This window comes from Enoplosus armatus, chromosome 5, assembly GCF_043641665.1.
Source record: "Enoplosus armatus isolate fEnoArm2 chromosome 5, fEnoArm2.hap1, whole genome shotgun sequence".
Classification (NCBI taxonomy): domain Eukaryota; kingdom Metazoa; phylum Chordata; class Actinopteri; order Centrarchiformes; family Enoplosidae; genus Enoplosus; species Enoplosus armatus.
The window spans coordinates 14,988,062-15,013,294 of record NC_092184.1 but is presented as its reverse complement, the minus strand read 5'-3'; the positions used below and the strand labels follow the sequence as shown (position 1 = coordinate 15,013,294).

Below are 25,233 nucleotides of genomic sequence, written 5' to 3'. Positions count from 1 at the left end.
TTACCACCCCTGAGAGAGGGCGCCCTTGAGTCTACATGAAATAGCAAGTGGAATCACATCATACAGACTCTGTTACATAAGGAGCATTAACTCTTGACTCTTGATCAATGGAAAACCTATTAAGGGCTTACTAGCAGTCTTGTACACTTTTTTTCTTCTGTGTGGACGGGTTTAATGCTTTCAAACCACAATATTTCTGACCATGGTGCCATTGATCCATAGCGACATTGGTAAGCTATCTCGTGAAGCCCATGAGCTTCCCATATTTCACAACAATGATACACCGATACAAACTAATGAACAAATTTAATTGTGATTTCAGATTGAAGTCAGACGTTTTTCCATTTCTCCCCCAATCACATGATCTAAACATCATTAAACCATGATAGAAAGTCCTGGAGAGAAGAAAGAGTGAAGTCGATTTTCACCTCCTTCATCACCTAAAGAGCTTTTGTTCCAGAAGAATAGTCCAATATCCCAATGCACACAGTTCATGACTTTAACGACAGCATGCCAATGAGCACTGAGGCTATTCTGAAGGCAATAGGTGGTTGTGCTTCTGCTAGATACACAATATTCATATATTATTAGGTGTTTCGATTGTTGTGTCTTTTCCAACACAGATTCCATAAAGACATTTATCCAAAATAATGTTTTTTTAATTCTGAAGACTCAAAAGTCTTGTATAATTTCTGCAGGTTTACCACTAAAAGGGACACCAGTGCAGGTATCACTCAGTTACAAATCTTCATTTAAGAGAATAGTCAGTGTCCTCCAATTACCACTAAATTTACTTCATCACTTCCTCCATTACAGATGTCATGTGTAGAGGAAGAAATTGACCGCATGAATGAGTCTTTCTTGCAGCTGAGCGTGCAGCTACAGGAGAGAGCACAAATGAGCACACGTCTAAAGGAGAGAGAGAACAGTACTGGCAACCATTCTGCGGTAATTAGCTGGAATATTACATAACATTACACACTGTATATAATTACGTAATCCAGTGAATGAATCTGCTTGGTAATAAAATTGTTGTGAAGAGTTTAGAAATTATCAATTTTTTTTTATTTCCTACAAATTTCAACATATCGAGATATTTGACTTTATCACTACTCATTATTACAGCATTTCATTCATATAAATGATATATTACATTAATACATTTAGTTGACTGGTGATAAATCATTAATCCTTCATGCTGATGTTCAGTTGGTCCTATTCAGCCTTAACTTAAGAGAAAAATGTGTCAGTATGTATGATTATGATGGGTGCCTGCATTTGCATATTTGCATTGTGTGCATGAATCCATTTATATCTTTTACCACACATCAACTATAATACATTCTCTGTGATCTGTCCTCATACAGAGGTCAACACCAACAAGCATGCCAAGCCTGAGTCGTAATGGAACAATTCTGCTGGAACTGAAGAGATGCTATGTATCGCAGCGCCTCAATGAGCTCCAAATCACATTAGGGCAGATCAGACGGTGCCAGCAGCATGACAGCGAGTCAAAAGACGGAACAAGAGGCCGTACACAAACAGACAGCAGCACCACTCAGCAGGGGCAGAGGGAGCATTATCCTGGCGTAGATGGCTGCAGCCCCGCTGACGGCCAGCAGCAGGACGGTATTCCAGCTAGTCAGAATCACAGCCAACAAACCGTAGAGAGCAGAAGTCTTGGTAACTATGAACTGGAGAGTCATATTTCCGACCAGCAGAAGAGTGACACTGTCCAGAGCATCAACCCTAACATATTACTGGACTGCCAGATGCTGGAGAGCCAAGATCGGCTGCATCGTAATGTCCCAGGAAAGCAGGAGCTGAACAGTCAGGTCACGATAGAAAATACAACTGGTCATACAGATATTGATAACATGTGGGGGCCTACTGATCAGAAACTGGCTCAGAATGTAGATAAATACTGAGAAATGTGTCCTTATGTGGTTCTCTCACCACTATTGTCTCCTTTTAGCTTTTTCATGTTTAGCCTAAAATAGCTTGATTATCTATGCACAGTATAATATTCTAATTTTTTGTTGACGAGTGATCCGAGTGACCTCTGTCTTAATTTGCACCAGCTTTTTAAACAATTCAGCCGTGTTCTTTTTAATTATCTGTGACCCCGGACAGAAATAATTTCTGGCAACAAGCAGCGGTGTGACACAATCTGTCATCTTGTCCAAATAGTTCCTCAGTTAGGAGTTAATACCGGCCTCTAAGACAGGCTCTGTTCATTACCATATTCTAATTGAGACAATAAACTTCAGCTGAATGAACACAAGGTGACACTGCTTTTGTGCTGGTTCCTGCTCACAACAACCTCTCCTTTGTGTAGAGGTGATGACCCATATGTCTTCATGAATATTTAATATCAAACTACAGTCAGTGTCTCCCCTTTTCTCTGTCTTGCACACATGCAGGTCCTCTAACCTTTCTTCTCTAAGCCCTTTTCATTGTAGTGAGCTTTCTCCAGAACCCACAGGTTAACCAAGTGAAACTAAAAGTAGCTACTAAACTTAAAATCCTGTTGGATCAGAAGAGAAGTCTATGCTGCACAACTCTTTTGGTTCGATGGTTTATCTGACGCACAGGGTTCTGGGTCTTATAATAGAAAGTGAGTATTCCTACAGGGGGCTGTGAGCCAAATCAGAAGGTCAGATGGAACAAGTCTTCACTTACTATCAGTGTTAGCTCAGAGCTCTGTGCCAAGTCCCCCGGGTTGAATCTGGCAGTGCCCTGTAGCTGTATGTGTGTGTGTGTGTGTGTGTGTTTGTGTGTGTGAGGGGTGTGGTTCAGTGGCTCCCTGAGATTATAAACCTTATCTAGTAGATTAGCTGCTATGTGCCACTGATCTGGCCTGTGTGCCTGTCTCACGGTGGGACGTGGCATCATATAACTCCAGGCTGAGCTGCTCTGTAGCCGTGTGTGTGTGTGTGTTTGTCTTTGTAAGCCTTTGTGTGGTGATTTGCAGTGGAACAACATTATGCTTGCTCTAGTTGTTTAGATCAACACGGGTTATTTTTAGGAAGACTGACTCTTTATGTGATGTTTGTGTGAGTGTATGAGTAAGTAACCATATATATATATATATATATATATATATATATATATATATATATATATGCTACTTTCTTGTTGCAGTGTGAAATTTAGCAATTATGAAATACATGACTTAGGGTTAGGGTTAAGTGTGTCACCTTTTGGAAATATTTGATAAAAAACAAAATGCTTAAGTCTCAAAAGGGTGAGCTGTAAAAAGATGGAACAGGAAAGTTACACGTTATAATTCAAATATATATTTACTGTATGTGTGTATGTGTATATATACCTCCCAACAAGTCACCCTTTTGAGACTTAAGTATTTTGTTTTTGAATAAATCCAATTAATAGATTTTATAATTCCTAAATCCAAAGTCGTTTCACATTGCATCAGGACAGTAGAGTGCTGGATGTACAGATACAGACGGATCAAGAATTTATATAGATGATAGATGTTTAGAGAGATGAGTTAAGTCCTTCATACACTGTCCAAATATCAGCATTAAGAGGTTTTTCTAGCAAGCTGCACATGAGATTTACATCTGAGTTTCCAACATGTTTCATCCATGGCTGTCTGCTGTAATCATGTTATAATCTTGAAATCCTTCCAAATCCCTAGAAATCTGCTCTCCGCAGTACATCCTCGAGGGGCCCCACACACACACACACACACACATGTATATAGTACATATATGAGCAAACACATACTCTCTCTAACCCACTTATTTATACACATAGCCACTCAAATGACTCACCGCCTTATGTAAACTACTGCTGTGTCTGACTGAATTTCACTTCACAAAACTGTCCTCTTGCTCTCCTGTTTCTGAATTGGTGGAATTTACCCTCAAATACTCAAAATGTACTGTGTTCTTCACATGTGTGCACCCTGTTGTGAAAGCCGCAGACCTTGAAGACTGAAAAACACATTATTTCTTCGCCTTTTTCTTTGAAACACACCCTGGATGCCTGTGTAAAAAAAAAAGAGCTGGGGTTTGAGGCTTCCTGTTGTCTTCCTGACTCTACGCGCTGTCGCTAAGCAGGCCTCCTGTAGTCACCATGGCACTGCATTACTGTTGCTATGGTTTCCTTATCTGCCGGATGTGGTTCAACCAGGCCTGCCATATTTAGTCTGCTCCTCAGACAGCAACACAAGAGTGCACTCAGCTGCCTCATTGCTGCTCTTTTTACATTAAAACATCCAAGCATTAAAAAACCTGTTGATTCATTCAGTTTTCAGCTCTTTACAGCTTTAACACAGCGTGTCCTCAAAGCATACTCATTTTGATGTTTATAGATAGATAACCCCCCCCCAACCCCCCGAAACATACACATATGGCATTTTAAAAGAAAGCAATAATGCTGCAATTCTAAAAGCCTTGATTCCTTTTCTCCTCGGGAGTAATCCTCTCATTACTCCAGATACAATGGCTGCAAGATTAAATACTGTGATGTTACAGTGAGATTAGCGTGGCTCTGCCAGGCCTGTGGTTGCCGTATTGGGGCTTCATCTCAACCTGTTTTGTCTTTGTTCTTTCACAGTGTTGGCAGATAACAACATCAAACATCACAGTAATCTCTTAGTTCTTTATTTATGCCTGTAATAAAATAAAACAAAAAGAGACGAATTACACAGTAACATAAGAAAATGGACAGGTGGTGATTTCATGGTGGGTGTCACAGAAACAAAAAAACTTGTTTGTGACATGTAGGCCAAAACATAGAAACAGCATAACCCATGTATGTTTACTATTATGATAACACTGATTGACTCACTTTGAAATATTGGACATAATGACTTTATAGTCTATTAAATTTAGAAGCAGAATAATCAAAAGCCTTTTCATAGGGAAGGGATTACAAATATATTAAAGTTGGTTAATAGATTTGTAATGGACAGGAAATTGTGGGAAATCTATATTGACATTCATATTGGATATACTGCCTGTACTCATAGAACAGACGAATACAGAGAAAAAAGCAAAAAGTGTATTCAGTCTGTTGGCCATTTTATTGCATTCTCATCACATCTTTTAGCCTTTACAAGAGAGTCAAACTACTGCAGCTTTCAGTGAGAGAAAGAAATGTGATATAATTACACTGTTCAGCAGTCACTTCAGTCCTCTCTGCTGCGGGCTGTGTTGGTGTGATGGATGGAAATAAGGTTTCAATCTTTTTCTACCTGAATCAGTGAATTGCTGTAAATGAATCAGCTGAAAACATTTCTTATTTACTCCCCGTATTTAACATTGTTTATCCCTTAAATGATTACGGATTAAAAAGAAAGGCAATTGTTGCTGGAGAGCAGTCATGCAGCATGGAAGAGTTTGTACCCAAGTATAGAGAGGATATCACAGGAAAGGTCAGGCCCTTTTAAGGCTAAACTCCAGAGGGTAGAAGATCATTAGATTAGTGGGTTGTGTCCTGCACAGTTTTTTATCAACTTCATTGCTGCAGCAGCCAGAGATATAGATCAGTCTGTGTATGTGCTTAGCATCTATTGTACAGATGAATTCCTGCATTCATAGCCTGTGTGGATACGTGTAGATATGCATGCAGTACATGCACTTTGTAAACCTGCATTCCTCTGTCCCTGCAGCCAGACCGTTGTATACATACAGCTACAATATTACCACTGAAAGACTTTGAACCAATTGAACCACCTCTGAGCAGTGAACAGCCTTTGGACTACGATTTGGGGTCGTATAATGCAAATACTGATGTGTAACAAAGGAAATGTCCTGAATGCAATGAAAGAGCTCTGCTAGCAGCTGCTAAACAAGATTACATAACACATGACAAAGTCAGTTCTGTCTCATTGTTCTCCATAAGCTTTAGTAAAACTGATTTGCATTAGGTTCCTATATGTAGGCTACACGTGATATCATGAGGCACAGTGTTTTGTTTGTGTATCTCCAGCGGTCAGAAGAAAAGCAAATGCAAACAGGCTTGCATGATGAGTTGGTTAGGCCTTCGCAAATGACAGTAACATGGTCATGCACATTGTAGTGTAGGAGGGAGTGACTCACGCATGCGTATCAGAGCCTCAGCTCTGCCAGCGCTAAGTGACTGCTGGAAAACAAAGGCAGTGAGCCGCGGCTGGGAAATGTCATCAGTCATCCTTAATGCAGGAAATAGACTTGAAACAATCAATAGTGTTATTCTTTGAGGGGTGAAATAAGAGAGCTGTTATCGCTGCTTTAACCGTTTGCGTGTGAACACGACTCCAGGTCTCGCAACTGTAAGTGACTAAATCGGCTTTTGAGAATCCACAGGTTCCTCCTCTTCGCTTGTTTTCTTTTTCTTCCGTGCTGCTGGATGGATCTGGACTGAAGGACAGCAGCTGTGTGCGAAGGACACTCGAGTATCTGTCTCGCATCAAGGACTTGTTCATTCCACCGAGCGGAGGGAATAATGAAGTTAGTCCTTTCTAGATAGATGATGAATGGCGAGTCAGGGGGGTTGCTGGAAGTCTTAAATTCACAGACGAGCACGTAAAGATTTCGCAGCCTCGTTTCTACAACTCTTTGATACGGTTTGTTGTTTGAAATCCTGCCTTTGTGACAGACACTTTGGATTTTCAGTCGTGAAGAGGGAAGTTACCTGCGCGCTCATCTGCCGAGGAGAGGCGCTGTCCGTGGTCCTGGAGTCATTTCAACAACTCCTGTCATCTCACTCCTGGCCTCGTGCGAAGACAACTTCAGGGTTTCTCCAAATAAAAAGGGGGCAGTTAGAGGAACACTGTCCGCCAGCAGCTCCAGAAAGAGCTTAATATGGTAACTCAAACCAGAGTTCATCTGCAAACTTTGGTACTTTTGATTTGTGTCGGTAAGTATATCTGTGCAAGATGTTCAAATATCTTGTATGATGGTGAATGTTGCATGTCTTATTACATCAGACTTCCCGCTCACATAGATGCACATATGAGTAATCACGGGCCTTGTTAACGGCTTGTGAACCTTCCAACTCAAAGCCCAGTTTCTGAGCAGCCCCACTGACGTCTGCACAGTGTAACACCGCTCACTGTTGACAGCATTTAAGTGAAATAAATCGCCCCCTTGAACCGGGGACACCAGGGTCAATCCTTTACCCCCTTTTCTTTTCCCTTACTCCACTTTCCTCCTCTCTCTGTCTCCCTGTTCCTCTGCCCTCTTTCCCTCTTTCCATGTGTTTGTATGAGCCCTGAGTTAAAAAAAACAAAAAAAAAACATGAGATGGAATCGATGTTGTCACTGTTTGCCCAGGGGGGGCTTTGGCTTATATAAGAGCACTGGACCCAACACAACAACAGTCACACAAAGACATCCATGTGGAGAGCTCACTGAGATTACTGCCTCACTTCACTTTGCAAGAAATCCTTTCTTTGTGTTTATAATCCCCTCAATTCTTTCCCTCCATGTTATCGTCCACTTCCTGCCTTCCTCTAATTGTTCTATCACTTCTTTCTGTTCTTCCTGCTTGCCCACAATACTTTGCCGTCCTCCTCCTACACTATCCACAGTTCCTGCATCCAACACTCCCTCCCTCCATTTATTCCTCCCTCTGCCAGCTAATACTAATGGGCATAGGCCATCATTAGTGCTTACTGGGCTGGATGATCTTGGATTTGCCATCAGTATTGTGACTCAAGTCTCTCCAATGCTCACAGAGCTGAATAATTGAATTTATGTCTTTTTAACGCTTACTGAGTTTTGCATCTGGCTCAACATTGAATTCAGTGTAAGCGCAGAGTGCAAGAGCCGATGGCCTCAATAAGAAAGACTGGGCCAAGAGTTTATGACTACAGATATAAACCGTGCCTGCTCTCTTCTATTCTCATAGTCATTGAATAAAGACTGAAAATGTCACCAACTGTGACAGTTTGTTATACATCAAAAAAAGTTAAAGCTTCCCTCCAAACATGTTTTAGGACTTAGGACTAAAAAATACTCTTTGGGTCCGATATAGTTTATTTAGAAAAAAAGTTAAATTTACTAATTCCTAAGAAATTACATTTTCTGCTTTTCCAACACTGAAAAATCCCAAATCTATGACTATACAAATATAGTTTAACATGATGTCTCCTACTTCAATTAAATGTACATTCACAGTATTAGTGCACTGGGGGTTTTCACATCACACTTGTGCATGTTGCATACAGGACCAGGATTAGCGTCCCAACTAGAATCATCTTGTACATACGCATCTTAAACTCAGATTTAAGATGAGCACAGATGCAGCAGAGTAATGTGAAAACAGCCATCTAGTGTCAAACTCTGCACAGTCAAACATCCAAGTGAAGTAACAATAAGCTAAATTTGCCAGTGGAGGACTTTAAACTTGAACATTTTGACTTAACTGTCATCAGGCTAGCTGCTGAGCTAAAACGTGTGTAACATTTCTGTGCTTCTCCAGTCCACCTGACCCAGCCAGTATGTGTCGATGTCCCGTCGGCGACAGAAGCAGTCCTGGGGAAACCCATGAAGTTGACCTGCATCTCCTGCATGAAGAGGGAGGAGATCAAAGCGAAGACACGTGTGGATTGGTACTACATGCCAGAAAAAGAAAAAGGCATCCCACCTAACAAAACTCATGTAGGTTGCTGTGTTCATATTAATGTAGACTGTAATGTAGACATGTATTACAAAGCAGATGGCCGCCCACCTAAAGTCTGGTTCTGCTCGAGGTTTCTGCTTTTTAAAAGGAAGTTTTTCTTCGCCACTGTCGCCAAAGTGCTTGCTCATGGTGGGAACTGTTGGGTCTCTGTAATACTATTATAAAGAGTACGGTCTAGACTTGCTCTATTTGTTAAGTGTCATGAGATGACTTTTGTTGTGATTTGGTGCTATATAAATTAAATTGAACTGAATTGAATTGAATTGAATTATATATATACACATGCCTGCTTGCCTTTCCTCTCTCCCAGATATACAAGTATGAGAATAACAGTCCAGCTGAATTGGACGGACCATTTAAGGGCCGTCTGACCTGGAACGGGAGCCAGGACTTGCAAGATGTCTCCATTGAAATCATCAGCATCACCTTTAACGACAGCGGCGTCTATGAGTGCAACGTACTGCGCGAATTTGAGTTTGACTTCTTCACACCCTCCGTCTCCATCACCAAGGACATCAAGTTGAAGGTGAACGAGAAAGGTGCGGCTAAAAGTTTTCCACTTTCTTTCATGTTATTCCGCCCTGTTGTGAGCGCAGGAGGTTTCTTGACAAATGCTTGGTTGCCATGTCAGTAAAGCTCGTCCGGCTGTGTTGAGATACATCTGTTTAGCAGGATTGTTCCAGAGCTACACATGAGGTTATTCAGACCTCAGACTTGTGTTTGCTGTTAAGTGCTTTTCAGGCAGTCTCATGGCTCTGTAAGGTTACAAAAATAGACATCAACTCAAATCTGACACTTAAGTTGTTTTCATTGAAAGCATTTTCCCCCCAATCTATTTAATCTATGGCATCACAAAATTGTTTTATTTCAACATTTGGAAAATTAAAAAGGCAAGAAACGCTTTTAGCCCCAAAGCAAATATATAATTCATATTTGGCCTTAAAATGAATAAGCTCTCATAAAGTGGTCCATCAGTGTCTCAACAGGAGTGGTTGTACTGGAAAATATCTCAAATATCTACCCAGTATGAGTCTGAGTAAAATATATTTTCCCTGCATGTTTTACAATACCAGCTAAACTGATTTATGTTAACCAATATTCTCAGAACTGAGGTGAATTTAATCAAAATAAGATGCAGGACAGCATAACTGATCATTTCACTGCAGTATTGCACATCTTTATACTGAGTGGCCCAGCTATTATGTTAAATATAATGATGATGATACAGCTGCACACAGTATGTGCTGGAGAGGTTCACCTCAGGCGTGTTAATTTACAATCCCTCCTGGTAGAAACCTCCGTCTGTGCTGTGTTGACTTCTGTGTCCTGAGTGTTCTCTTTGTGCTGTACATGCCCCTCCTTCGATGTTGCATAAAGTGTTTATCAGACCGCTTTAATTGGGTTTTGCATTTTTATTATATATTTCCAGCTCCTTGTTTTCACTAAGTGACGCATCAGTGTGAGGGCAGTCTGCCACTAACAACACCACTCTCCTTCTCTCCCCTTTGTTGTGACTGTACTGAAGATGAATAATTGTGTGTTTTGTTTTATCTGTCTTAATTGTGCATCAAAGCTTTCTTCTGTTGTCAGTGAAGGGGTTAATACAAACCAACTACTTTGCTATCTATTATAAGGGGTAATGTATTCTGCTTCCCGAATGCCTGGCTTGCTGATTGCCTCATTTTCCACCTTGATCGAATATACAATACAACATGTATATTTGGAAATACTTAATTCTCCCCATTTCTTTAACTTTGCATTCTTTATATCTGCTTGCACGTGGTATATAGTTCACTATCAGAGGCATATAAACATAGGCTAGTTGTATCCCAGTGTTTGGTTTGTACCCAGAAAAAGAAAAGTGCAAATTAGATGTCATTATCCTCAGAAGTGCAACTTTCCAAAGTATACTACCGTTTGATCTTTTACACATATTTAAAAGCCTCTCCTTCACATCTCATACAACTGTGGTATCATATTCCACAAAGCCAGTCAAATCCAGTGTACTGTACATTATAGCTTGGGAATCATGTTACGGTAATGATGTCCACAGTAGTAGGATGGATTAGCTCATGGCAAACATATCTGTGCTTTCCCATCTAAGGGATTATATTACACTAATAGCCTCTATTTGCAGAGACTGCAGAATCAAACAGTGAAAGCGGTCAACTGTCTGGTCGACAGGCTTTCTGGAATTTGGTACACACTCACTGACACAGTGGTTCACAGTGACTCATAACAATCCTGAAATGGAAGATATTAAAGGACTTAGTAGTCAGGTGCCCATATGAACATTGAAACAGTTTTTATTTGCTGTAAGCATTCCTCCTGCCCATTAAATTATCTCTTTCAAATGCGTTTCCTTTGTATTCCAGTTTATCTTAAGTTAATATGAAGCTTAAGCAGTCTGAATGAGAAAAATATCTACCAAGCTTACAGTCTTTTTAGTGAAAAATTCCTAATTTTATTTACGCTGTTTCCACTACAGCTCAGCTAGTAAACACTAATCATGTTTCCATTGAATTGTCGAGCAAAATTTAAGCGAAATGCTGCAAAAAAGGAATGTGAATAAGGCGTGTTTCCATCATCTGGTCTGGAGCGAATAAACTAGGCTGGTTGCAAAGCGTAGTTTTGTCAGAAGTTGGCGGTATAGGCTATGATTTACAGAGTAGAAGAAGTAGAACTTGCGAACTGGAAACAAAGCAAGTCGCCTTGGCCATGTAACCCATCAATGGGAGAAAAATGGAGAGAGGCCCCCATCACTTACACTGGAAGCACTGTTTCAATGTTCATAGGGCATAAGTATTGTCTTAAGACACACTTGAAAAAATGTGAATCTCCTTAAATAACATGTAATGATATAACTTAATGTATTGATTATAATGTTATTAGTGTTAATGGTATACACAAAACCAAAGTATGACCAAAATATGAGGTAATCATATCTCTAAACTTAAAATCTGTGTCTTGCCCTGATAACCACTGTGATTTCACATATCCATCTTATTTCATATTTAAAGGAACCCTGTGGAGCTTTTGACCACTAATAGCGCGATGGAGCAATGTTTTTACAAGTGGGCCCCTGTTTTGTTTGTATTGTGCATGTGCATGAGGACACACAGGCCCCAGTGATTCACCTCCTGCTGTTGGTTTCATGCTATTCCACTGACTGGTGGCACCAACAAATGCAGCAATGCAGCAACAACAGCAGTGAAGAAGAAGACTGCTCGCACGCGAACATGGATGTAAACGACGCATGCTTTAAAAGATTTTTAAAAATCAACTCCACAAAGTTTGTATGAGGAAGGAAATCAACACATTTGTTAGAGCTGGTAAAAAACTCTGGTAAGAAACACTGAATGTAAACATAACCTTTGTTTGTTTACAAGAAAACTCCACAGGGCACCTTTAACTTCCTAGACTCCATTGTCATTGTACGATAGGAAATGTCACAATGTTCTGTATGCAACATAGTTTGTGCATCATTTGTGTGTATCTGTAGATGCACGCCAGAAAACATGACTCTGCTTTGCATAAAGTTCAGCTGTTCAGTGAAATGAAAGTAAACTGTTCAAGTATACCATTGAAATATTGCCTACTCTATTATGACTGACAGTGGATTGTGGGTCACACAGTGTTGCACATACATGAACAAGCTTAGCATACTTCCTTAAACCTGCGAATAAATAAATCTCCCCTGCTCTGTTCAACACAAAACCAATCAGAGGTTGGATGCATACTGTATAAAACATGTCCCTTGCTGTTGTTTGTGCTCCACAGCGATTCAAGACACCACAGCGCTCTACTCTGAGATCATGATGTATGTGCTGCTGGTGTTCTTGACCTTCTGGCTGGTGGTGGAAATGGTCTACTGCTACAGGAAGATCTCCAAGTCTGATGAGCAGGCGCAGGACACGGCGTGAGTCTCACACAAATATACAGATGCCAGACACAAAACACAGATTAGTAAGGGGTACGACTGAAAACAGCTAAGCTATTTGAAACACTGTGTGTCCTGAAAACAAACCAATTGTCAACATGTCCAGATACATAACTGTACTAACTTTCTCTCTTCTATGACTCACACCACAGCAAGGCAGTGTGTTCATATTATGAGTCACCAAGACTGTGAGTGCCAAATAAGTCAAAGTGCTACCTGAGAATAGTAATTTAAAGTCTCGGAAACATGTCAGAATGGGAGATTCAGGAGGCAATCAAGAGGAAGCGAGAGCAGGACAGAGAAGAAGGGAAAGTCAGACAGACAGACAGACAGAGAGGTAATTGAGTCTAAACTGCATCAGTTTGTAACCCTCCTGCAACAGTAATCTGTCTTTTCACTTAGACTGCCTGACAGGCCTGAATAATTCTAAGCACTGCTGACTGTTCTTTTTTCATAAACAACCTTTTTACATCGCTGGTGGATTTGCAGCTCCATCAGAAACCTACTATTTGCGTCACCTTGTCAGTGCTGACAAAGACCCCAATGCACCCGAATAGTCAGCTCCCACCGGATTGTCATGGTGTTGACGAGGCCAGTCGATCCAGGTTGACAACTTTTGAACAGGCAATTTATGTCCTGAACAGAACAATCACAGATAATGCACTGCACATGTGCTGATCCAGTTGTTGTGGTTTTACTGACAATTAATCTTGACTCTAAACTCCTGCAGTGACGCATAGAGACCAGTGTTTTTCTAACACTATGTATGTTTTCAGAAGACACACGGGGTGGACACAATACAACACAATAGAAAAGCTTTGAAATATACTGCAATACAATATAATACAATAGTAAAGTGTTTCTGTTTACCATTTTGTTTAACAGGGAAACAAAAGGTAATGCTTTATTTTACAGGTCCATAATATCCTAATCATTTCCTACAACATTTCCTGGACAGAACTATGTAATTTAGTATCAATTCTGGGAAAAATTTAGGAATTTCCTTAAAGAAAAAGCTAAAGTAAATGTATTGATAACAATAACAATCGTTAGTTGCAGCCCTAATTAACACCTGAATCGAGTAAAACTCAACAATATGAGATTCACTATGGTAGTATTTAATGCAGAGCTATTCTTCTAGATTGTATTTTACATGGATAATATGTTAAATAACTGCAGTTTTGTGGATAAAACATTAGAACTCAGCAAGCAATACAACATAAAATATATATTTATGCATTTTGTTGAATTTGTCAATTGAAGTAAAGCCTCATAAAATCAATAAAGTCCTTATTAAATCAGTTAATAATGGCCATGGAAGGTAGTGTACAGATGCAATATTTAGTAGCACATTTAAGCCTCGAGAGGGTTGTTGACTTGTGTTTTTTAAGTAGAAATTACATCGATATCAGATGTGCACATTAAGTTAAGCATCAAGTGATCGAATGTGTATCACTCTGTAAAGTTCATCAGTTCCTGCAGCTGAAAGAGTTAATGGGCTGAGGCCACTTCACAGCCATTATTGACCTATATGACAACACATCCCACAGTCAGAAGCTATACACCCACTCAAAGAGGCCGTTTTGTAGTCGACTTCTTAGCTCCCAGGGCTTAATGGATATGTACCACGGCTAGAACATTTTGAGGTTACATTTTGTGATGCATTAGTGGCTCAGCTCATATTAGTCATGTTGCTGAGGGAAAAGATGGAACGCAGCAGCAATAGTGATAATGTGTCAATGAGATACAAAATGAGGCTGTGTTTGAGTCACAAACATCTACACAGTTTCTGTGCAGCTCTGTTGAATTGAGTGCATATTTAGTGAAGGTATCGTGGTTTTTAACAATGTGAAATGGTGCTGTTAAATACTGTATGAGGGTACCATGTCTTCCTGATGTGCAGCCAGTACAGTAGCTCCCCACTGTTCACATTACAGTGATGGTTCTTATCCTTTAAAATTAATTCCCTCTGTGGGGGTATCATGAATTAGGGACAAATACTATTGCACAACACTTCCAAAATGAAGGAAATTCAGTCGTGTCCCACTGTAGTGAGTGCTGTTCAAAGCTTAACAGCACTAGTCTGTGGTATATGATGGTATATATAAATATATACATATTTAAATATGTTTTCTACCAATCTGTCTGCAGGACAAACTACCTAGCCATTCCCTCTGAGCAGAAAGCCAATCCAGCCGCTCCTGTTACCGAATAAGAGTGGTTGTCAGTGACACGGTATTTTTACATGCAACTCTCTCAACCTGACCCAAATCAGTGAAAACATCTCCCTCTCTTTCAACTCATTGTTTGTACCTTCATTGCTCATAACCTTGCAGTTCTGTAGTGGAGTCCTGTTGATTCAACACCCTTTGTGTCTTCTCTTGCTCGTTCACTTCAAAAGGCCATTTTCTGGAATTCTCACTCCAATCACAAGTCCTCCATTCATACTCACTCTCCATTCAGTGTACAGTCTCTCTCGCTGTCAAGACTTTTCCATGAGGAATGTTAGAATATATCTGATGTAGGGTAGTTAGTGTTAAATTACATTTCAAATGATACAGTATGTACTGCAAGAAAGCCTTGATGTCTCATCTGTGAAAACTGGAATAATCTGAAATTTCATTCAACCGTTCAATATGATCGTGACCATTTCAAATATATGCAGTTCAAACACAGTCTCCTCTGGCACAGATCTGCATAGTGAAGATGGTAAATTACAGCAATCTAACATGTGTGGCATTTGCATATATATGAAGTGGGGCTCCTGAGTTATAATCATCCTAAAGGACACAGTTGTTTATGTGAATTAGATGATGTTGAACTTGTATATTGTTTAATATTGCAGATATGACACTGGTTATTTAGCATATAAATCATTTCATGTTGAATAAGATGTTCTCTGCACTTTGTAGGTATTAACCAATCACGATGGGACTTCAGTGTCATGTGACAGAAACGGGCATAGAGTCAACAACCTCATCTATGCCACTGTGAAGGTATCATCACTCCCAGACAGCCAAGGGAATCATGCCGACCGACCTCCCCTGTGTATTGACTGTGTCTTGTGAAGAACCAGTCAAAAATGTCCAAGTGCTCAGTTGTTCTCCTTTTCCTCTCTATTTTTATTTTTATTTTTACCTTCGTGCCAGGCATCTGAAATCAAATGCTTTCACAAACACAGCAGGTTAAAGAACACAAAAACATCAGTGTCATGCACTTATTATCAGAAAAATACCAGCCATGCTTCGTTTGGACCTGCTAGCGCGTAGAGTAACTAAACATTTTGTTAGTGAATTTAAGACCTATAAACAAACGCTGTCTGACTGCTGTCAAGGCACAACTTATATAAGGACTTTGTGGTACTTGCTTACTTCATTTTGTTTTATTACAATTTTATAGACCACGCTGAGATTTTGAGTCACAGTTTTATTTGTATTGGCCAATATCTTTTTGACGTCTTTTTAAGGAAAATGGATTGCATCGCTTTTATACTGTATGGATGTGCATTTCTCCCCGTATGCATCGTTGGAACCACAGTGTAATGGAAATATACAGCAACAGATGATATTGTATCACTCTGTTTCAGATGATCTGAATTCATCTAGAGGTCTTTCCTATACAACTCTCCTCTGTATAAATCTTTAATCCATGTTCAGCACTGACGTCAAAGCACATTCGGTGGGTTAAGTCTTACTGCATACAGTTACTCTAAAATTCTTAAGCTTTGCCTGTTGCTGGTGTTCTACAGTAGCATTGCTATTGAGACTAAATGTGTGCCTATTTCTATAGTTCAATGCTGTAGGAATGTATATATTTTGTTATTCAATCATACCGAGCTGTTCTTTGTCTATGTTATGATATGATATCTCCTGTGTGAGTGAGCTGCTTATGAACTATTAAATACAATGCACTCCACAGTCTGTGTTGAAGCTCCTCTGTTCACTGAAAAGTTCTAACTTTGGTGTAATTGTGCAGATGCCAAAAAAGGCACGATAAGATGGTCCACTTTTAGACTTTTACCGGGACGTTGAGAGGAAAATGCAGTATTGACTCCCAGCAGCTTCTGTCTTATGTTCCCCTTATTATCTGTGACTGTGGTGGTGTTGAAAGGAAAATCGTGGGCTCTAAATCAACCACAATAAGGGCCTCTGGTGTTTCCAGTTCTCATTAACTCAACAGAAAAACAGCTTACAAAAAAGACTTTCGATTTGTTTCTACTTGAAGTGAACTCTGTGTCTTTTAATTGTCAGTCTTGCAGTGATGTATAGCAGAGAGTTTTATTCAGTGGGAGCAGAGCTGGTCAAGACAAGCAAGGCCAGAGAGGTTGTGGAAGACAAGCAAAAACAGCGAAAGGTGAGGGTACTGGAGGAGAGGAAGGGAAAAAGACTGGCAGTTAGAGAGAGACGCGATGTACGTTGCTCTTTTAGCTAGCCGTGACCCACAGCAGTGACAGATATAGCAGCAGCTGTTGTTATAGCAACCCAGGCAGGCTTGTAGCAAGGCAGATTGCCTGGCAAAGATATTACCCTGCCATAGTTGAAATACATTCATTTATGCTCAGCCATAAAAAATGTAGAGCACTTCATTACTTACTATGCACAAAATATGAAAAAGCCACCAGTCACCCAGCATGCTTTGCTACAAGAGGAACGAAAGAGGATTTATACTATCCAGGAACAGAAGAAATGCCTTTACAAGCCTACCAAGGTCAGGCATATTGTCTGAATGGCAAATAGGTAACGTATTAGGTGCAGCCTTTATCCATCTATCAAGATCACATAAATTGGTTATTGATTGTGCGACACATCCCATAAACTCCCCAACAATATGGCATTATGGCTTTGAGATCTATTGTGAAAGTGCAATTTTGTAACCCTCCCCCTCCTCTCTCTCTCTCTCTCTCTCTCTCTCTCTCTCTCCCTTCTTGCCTCTCTTTGTCTCTCCTCCTTCCCTCTCTATTGTTACAATGTGCCTCCCTGAGGATACAACCCAGTAATATGGCCCACATTCTACAAATATACATTTCAATTAAACCACCAGGCCCCAACCGCCTCGGTGCTGTGGTAAGCATTTTAAGTCACATCACACCAGGAACACGGACGAGACGTGACTATAAACACTCTTTATGTGGAGTTAATTTTCTTTGCTCGTAAATGGAAATAACTAATCACATGAAGTGTCACTAATGACAGAAATGGTAGCTTAATATCCCCATGACAAAGCAGTCTGCACATAACAACACTGCTTTTTTTTAACACATGTGGGCCTGTAAGTCGATGTACTTAAAGTGTAGTCACCACTTTCCCATTTTTTTGCCCAAGAATAATGAGATATAATAATAAAAGAAGAAAAAGAGTTGCTGGAGTTTTTTTCATTCTGACATCATAAAATACGCCCTTAAATCATTAATCATGTAATCTGCAGTACACAATTCTTGTCTATCTATGAAGGGTCTTTGTCTCCCCCTAGTGTAAAGCATATTATCTCATCAGATGTTGACATGAAATCAAAGACAACTTATGAATTGCAAGCTCTCTGTCTGTCAAGTCTCTCACACCTAAGAAAACAAACAAACATGCTGTTGCACAGTTGGTTGATGAGGAGAGCGATTTCCTGATTTGAAAGTTGCTGATGATGATGGCAATATTTTACAATTTATTCAGATATTTATGTTATTGAAGTATTGATCCTGCCTGTTTGGAAGGTGGGCTGATGATGGGCAACGCTTGGCTGTGGCCCAGGTGTTGATGATGCTGCATGCTGTACGCTGCCAGACATTGCAGTCACCCAGAAACACAAGTTATTGATTGTTGTTGATCAATAGTCACTTTGCCAGAGCTGAGTTCTATCTGTTTTAACATTGAAGAGTTATGATGGATAGGAGCATATTGATATTATTCAAAGTGAGTAATTATTATGCTTTGATGATTTGATGTAACCTGTTAACCACAAACCCCCCTCCCCCCCATTTCCCTCTCCTCTTCCTCTCCTCTCCTCTTCCTCTCCTCCTGAGGGGTCCACCCTCTGTGTGGTGCAGCCTCGATCCTCTAACGGGATTTTCAAAGCATTGTACCAGAACAAGCTGGAGCTAAGAGGGTGTTTCCACAGTAATTCTCCTGCCTGCCGATTTACATTTCTTTAAGCGTCTGAAGACGAATGCACACATTTCAAATGGGGGCATAGAAATTGAATCATTCCTTCCAAGGAAGCTTTTCTGAGATAACCATGGGCAGCCCACTTATAATTATAAATCTTCACACATTTCATGCCAAATACTTCTAGACAGGGCAGGGCTGTTGACTTCCCACACAGTATTAATTCATTTTTTGAATGTGCAAGTTCCAGCTTGATTATACAGTTCCAGCCAAGGAAAGATGGGAGATATTTTTGGATTGCAAACAATCTCTCTTTCAGTAGACATAAATTAAACTGGAATTCAGTGTCTCGGACCAAAGATAGAGCTAAAGCCAGACTGTTTTCTTCTAATCAGGTTGTGTTAATAATAAATCAGCAGTAATTAAGACTCACCTTTTGAAAATAAACGACGTGATAGAGAAAATAGTGTGGCTTATTTGAAAGGTAAGCCAATTTAGAAATGTAACAGATCATTGCACATCGTTGACATATGTTATGACAACACTGTGCGTATATACATATATACATACATACATATATATATATATATAATATGATGTGTATTATTTGATACTAATCATAAAAGTAGTCTTTTCAGACAATGATATGCAGTACAAAGTTGCTACGTATGCAATAGGTAAACAACTAACAGACGTTGGGGCACCTTAAAGATAAGATGCATTGTTGTTTAGACGAGATCTTCCTTGGTATGTGAAAAGTTATCTCTGAGAGGTTAAGGTACGTGAAACATCATTCTGAGAGGTCTCTTTTCCTGACCCCTAGATAGGGAACGGAAGTTTACAGACTTGTGTGTTGTAGTAGGACCCCATGCATGTCTAAAGGTATAAAAGACGAGCTTGAACAGTGTTCGGGGCAGCAGTACTGATTCGGCTACGGGTGCTGTCCAGGCCAAGATGCGCATGCCTGCTGATCCTGATCTTTGATGCAAATAAAGAATATTATGTGAAAAGTCAGTATCAGCGGAGTTTCCTTCCATCATCGAATCATCGCCTACATCTGGGGAATGAAGAAGAAATTAACGACAATATATATATGTATGTATGTATGTATGTATGTGTGTATATATATCTATATATATATATATAGATATATATATAATAAATATCTCTGCAGTTACACCCCATTAAACATCAATAACTGATTTGGCAGTCATTTACGGTGTAAATGGGATTTTCTGATCCAAAAAACAAATGTTCAACACCACATTTACAGGAGTGGTTTGACATTTCGGGAAATTTGCCTTCCATCTTTCTTGCTTAGAGTAAGATGAAAAAAGATGCCACTCTCATTGGCTATCTGAATGGTAAATATAAGGCTTGAGCCAGCAGCCAGTTAGCTTAGCTTAACATAAAGACTGGAAACAGGGGGAAACAGTTAGCCTTGCTCTGTTCAAAGGTAACAAAATCCAACTTCCAAACAACGAGATATAACATGTTAATTAGTGCACTTTAGAAGTGCTGGCAGGCAGTCTTACAGTTTTAACCCTAACCCTATTGCTAAAACACGAAACCCAATTCTCTGAACCAAATGCTCGGAGCTCTAAACCCATTTATTGAATCAGTTTGTCATTGTTTACACACAACTACTAAAAAAAACATCGTTCACAAACCAAATGAATAGAATATAAGCCAGTGTACAGGTGGCACAGGTGAGTTGAATGCTAATACCAACAATGGATGGAAACAATCTGAGAGGAAGAGGAAGAGGGGTACGTGTCAAGGCCAAATCCGACACACCAGAGGGTTAGCGAGAACGTTGCCTGTGATGTAGACGAAGTCCTCTGGCCCGACCCAGCACAAAGACGTGATGCTGAGGTAGAATATTTCTCTTGTCAACTTTGATTTTGCAGTTGTGCAACATTTTCATGTGCTTTTCATTTAGATTTTCTTTCTTTGTCCTGTGGACTTTAGCATTTTTAAGTGCTGAATACTGCAGACATTCAATACTGCATCACTTGCAGTACTTACAGTATACAATATGTTCACTGCAATATACATTCACACACAATGTACGTTTGTTTTTGTTGAAAATACAAAATGGATGGTTTCCAGTTTTGAGAAAAAGGTGGAGCTTTTCAAGAAATGTGTCCTAGCAATTGTGAAAAACTGTATTACCTTCGGACAGAGGCAGGCTAATAAGCGTATTTCCCAAAATAGCAAACTATTCATTCAATTCATTTTTAACCCTATAAACCATCCCAAAGCAAAATACCCCCAAAAAATGCCTCTCAGATTTGTGTTTCATTGGGAAAAAAAAGTTGAACTACTACTATAAGGTCATGCTGAGACAAGACTTCAGTGCCTTTTTTCCTGTTTTTGTGGTTGACATGTATCATTACTTACGAGCCAGACAGCTCTCTAAAAATAAAATCATATGATTGCAATTTTTGCTTTTGAACAAGACGCACTGTCAGCACAGCTATACTGATGCCTGGCTGTGATTCTAATTTGCCACAGCACACTGTTCTTTGGTTAGTATTGGATTAGAGCTTTACCTTTCCCCTCTGACTCACACATTCTTCAAAGTCAGTTCTCATTATGGAAACAGAAAGCTGCTGGCACAACACATCACTCAAGTGTTTATAGCATCTGTCAGACGTTAAATTGCACCTGCGCAACTTTGAAGAGCCTCTGGAGAACCTCTGGAGAACCTCTGGAGAACCTTTCCGTTTAAGTTTAGCATAAGCTGGCTTTGTACAATGTACATAGTCACCGTGAATTATTCCTGAGTGTCTGTATAATTATATCAACCTTGCCATTACAGAGTTGTTATCATTCCCCTGTGGCGTCATTGGCATAAAGGAGAGCAAAGAGGTAGAGGTGTTTCACAAATAGAGAGCTGCTCCTGACTACTGAATGAGAAGCGTATCTCTTCAGGAATATTCATTTACTGTCATGTAATCCATCAAAGCTCCTTTTTTCACAGAAGTGGTCTGCCGGGTATTTCAGTTTCCCCATCTCCTGTCTCTAGCTGTAGACTTTTATTGCGCAGATATCTCCCTTTAGTCTTCTTGTCATTTCACGCAGATGTGTGACATGTGTAGAACAATATTCCTCAAGCCTGTCATGCCTTTTTCTAATCTGGTGTTTCGTTTTATCTCATAGCCACAAAGCTCTTTTGGTTTATTTGATTCTTCTTTAAATCCAGTAGCTTACAAACTCAGATGTAGCAACAGATGCAGTAGACTTGTAAGTGGGTATAGAATCAACAATATACCATATGGAGGACTGTTTGCTGTCAGCCACAGTGTCGTCATCATCATTTCATAAATATGGATCAAACACTGCCATACCTCCTGTGTGCATTAGACAATGCAGGTACGTGTTTATTTTCTCAATAGCTTCAGTCAAATGTAGGATGTTTCCTTTATCTTTAGTGTGTGTTCCCAAATACATCACTGAACTCAAGCCTTTGCATTGTCTTTATTAGTCAACACACAGTAAGGTTCATCGCTGTGGGCTGATACTGAAAACAAAAAAGAGATAACATATCCAAAAGCCCAGCTGTTTAAAACTCCAAATCAACACTGAATCTATGAATTAAACAGGAACCCTTTCACCGTATACCTTAACCTTTCCTCTCACCCATCCATCTCTCCTATCCATCATCCCATCCTCCATTTCATTCACCCGCATTTCAAACAAGAGGCATCTTTGATTAGCGAGACAAAGAGGATGCCTTAAATAAAAAGACCATTTACAAGTCAGACTCGGAAGCGAGGCAGTGACTGGGCCCCGCTTTCTAATTTGTGATGAGAGGATGGAGCTGGCCCGTAGCACAATGACGTCGCAGCTCTATTGTTAGTGAAATGAACACCTGGCTGCCGGAGAAGTGTTAAATCACTGCTGTGTGTTTAGCCACACCTGAGGCCCTCCACACAAAGTGACACAAAGCAGAACATTACATCGCAGGCTGGCCGGATTCAGAGGTAACTGTGCCTGAGATGCAGGGTTTTCATCCAATCCATCAACAACTGGTCAGTCGATTGGATGAAAATTTATTGCGTGTTGCCATATTAACTGAAACATTGTTTCCAGGGAGAAGAGGCACTGACAAAGAAGCCCTGTGTATTTCTGAAGATTTCTAATTATGCTGTGTTGTAAAAAAAATGATAAGGGGAAGGTTTCAAAACATTGCCAGACCTCTGACAAGCATTGTGCTTTATTATTTTTGTGCAGCAGCCAAAGCAGTAGTTCGCTGATGTGCTTCTTGACACTAGTAGTTAGAGAGAGCCCCACCATGTCTGATAAATTATATTTTACCCCCACGGTTATAAATGCACACACACTCTTCACCCAAGCATGCTCACACGCATGCCTCAATCATTAGAAAGGATAACTCCAGTCTCACAACCAGAGATTTATCTTGCTATTGCTGTGGATCAAAACCCAATTCATTGAACTCTTCTATTCCCTCTCACGCCAGCAGGTTCAATCTGTGGAGGATAAAGTTATAGATGGGCAGTGAGAAATAACAGCTGCTCTTCTCTGCTGCTATCTCATGCAAGGTGGGAGACCCTTATTTCAACAATAAATCCCAAGCCTGTAAAGACACTCAAGACAAAACTCCTTTCCACAAATCCTCGGCGATCAATTAACAGAGGGTGTATGCAAAGTTTTCTTCAGTCTCTTTAAAATGCCAGATTATTTCTTGTGTGAGTTAGTATTATTATCAATTCACAGCTTGGCCTCTGTACTTTGATTAAGCCTTCAAGCTTATCCAGCAGAGATGAATGCGAGCATCCTCTGTGACTTAACTAATAATTTGGAGCAGCAACTAAAGAACACATTGGATCAATAGCAAAACCACACAGCACAGCCAGTTGCTGGAGTATTCACTTTCACGTCCCTGCAGCAGCTGACGACCAGTGGGAACAGCTGACCTTATCTCCCTCCACTCTGTCAAAGGCCTGAAAACAGGAGGAACTCTAAGTGAGGCGCAGGAAGTTACATCAGTGGGAAGAAGGCAATGTTGAACCAAAAGGTCCATCTCCAACTTGTTTTATTGAGAGCATCCACAACAAAATAAATCACTGGGGCTGCATGGTAGAGCATAGGATATTTCAACAACACGACCATGACTCTACAGCCATGCTAGCGTCTCTGTGAGGCTGCACTTAGGCACTGGGGTGTTTTGAGCTAAATAAGCTCTTTGAGCTCTTAATGACAAGGCTAACATTTATCAGGTAAAATGTTTACCATGTTAACAATCTTAGCTAACATCTTCTAATTAGTACTAAACACAACATACAGCTGACCCTGATGGGAATGCCATTACTTTTGCAGGTTTGTGGTGATAATATACAATACTGGACATGTTTGACCAGATGATGCTGCTAAATTAACAGTCAGAGATTACCGAAGTCATCACATTTCATCCTAAAGGGAACATTAATTTCTGCACCAAATTTGATCAATTGATGAAGACCTTTCAATCAAAACCAGAAAAGTCAACCGCCACAGGAAAAGTCAGGGGATCATCAAATTAAGAGTCATCCTCTGGGGCCGTGAATATCTGTACAACATTTCATAGTAATCCATCCAAAGGGGCCCAAAATGGTGGACTGACCTACATACCAACATTGCCGCCTCCAGAGCCACATCACTAGCATGGCTGAAAATTGGAGGGGAAAGGATCTTAACACTAATAATACTAACACTGATACTAATTGGGAGGCTAAAAAGAAAGTAGAACGTACGTACATATATGAGACAAACAAGCATACAAAGAGAAGTAGAGAGAACAAGGAAACAGACAGCACCATTACACAATCTCTCCACACAACACACTACCACACATTTTTTCCCTAACAGCACCTTTATGTTGCACCTCTCAGCAGTATAGATCAAATTTACTTCCCCTAGCGAATTTAAACTACACTGCACCATAAAAATCACTTAACCAAGTGAATTTGATCTAGGTTGAATTAGATCAGGTTACGTGCAACTGTGGAAAGCAGCAAAGACAAGGCTTGATTAAATACGAGAATAGACCTTGACTGAGGCGAAGGCTTTTGGGATAGAAGTAGACAAATTGCTTCTCAGCAGCTGTGCCGAAACCAATTAACCTGTGGACACTCACAAATATGAATTTTACACTTTCACCAAGGAATACATGAAAGCAAAGCCAGTGTGGGTAACTACTGACTTATACGGGTTAATGAGAAGAAATAATAACAGTATTACATCTTTGGAGAAATGTGAATATTAACCACATCTTATTACAGAGCCAACTATGAATTCTTAGATCTGGGACTTAAAATTAGGACCAATGGGATACATGGCAGAAGCAGTTTCTGGACTCCTTTGGTTCTCTTGACTTTGAGGTCTATTTTGACAAATAAAAAAATACAGAATATGACCCATAATGACTATCATTATATGCAGCAAGGATATGAATATGAAAGGAATTGTGCTGATTATCCATTCAACCTTGACTCAGGACAAAATGTTTGTTTTTATTCTAAAAGAGCAATTAACTTCCTAAAGGTCTGTTAATGG

The 25,233-nt window shown here is 40.0% G+C and overlaps 1 protein-coding gene across 1 annotated transcript; it reads left to right on the top strand.

Annotated features, from left to right (window-relative positions):
• The first annotated feature begins 6,815 nt into the window (after positions 1–6,815).
• On the top strand, positions 6,816–14,792 carry scn3b (sodium channel, voltage-gated, type III, beta). The gene is made up of 5 exons (XM_070906432.1): positions 6,816–6,870; positions 8,437–8,615; positions 8,948–9,176; positions 12,418–12,556; positions 14,729–14,792. Exons 1-5 carry the CDS (start codon positions 6,816–6,818, stop codon positions 14,790–14,792), a joined length of 666 nt encoding a protein of 221 aa, XP_070762533.1.
• The last annotated feature ends 10,441 nt before the right edge of the window (positions 14,793–25,233 follow it).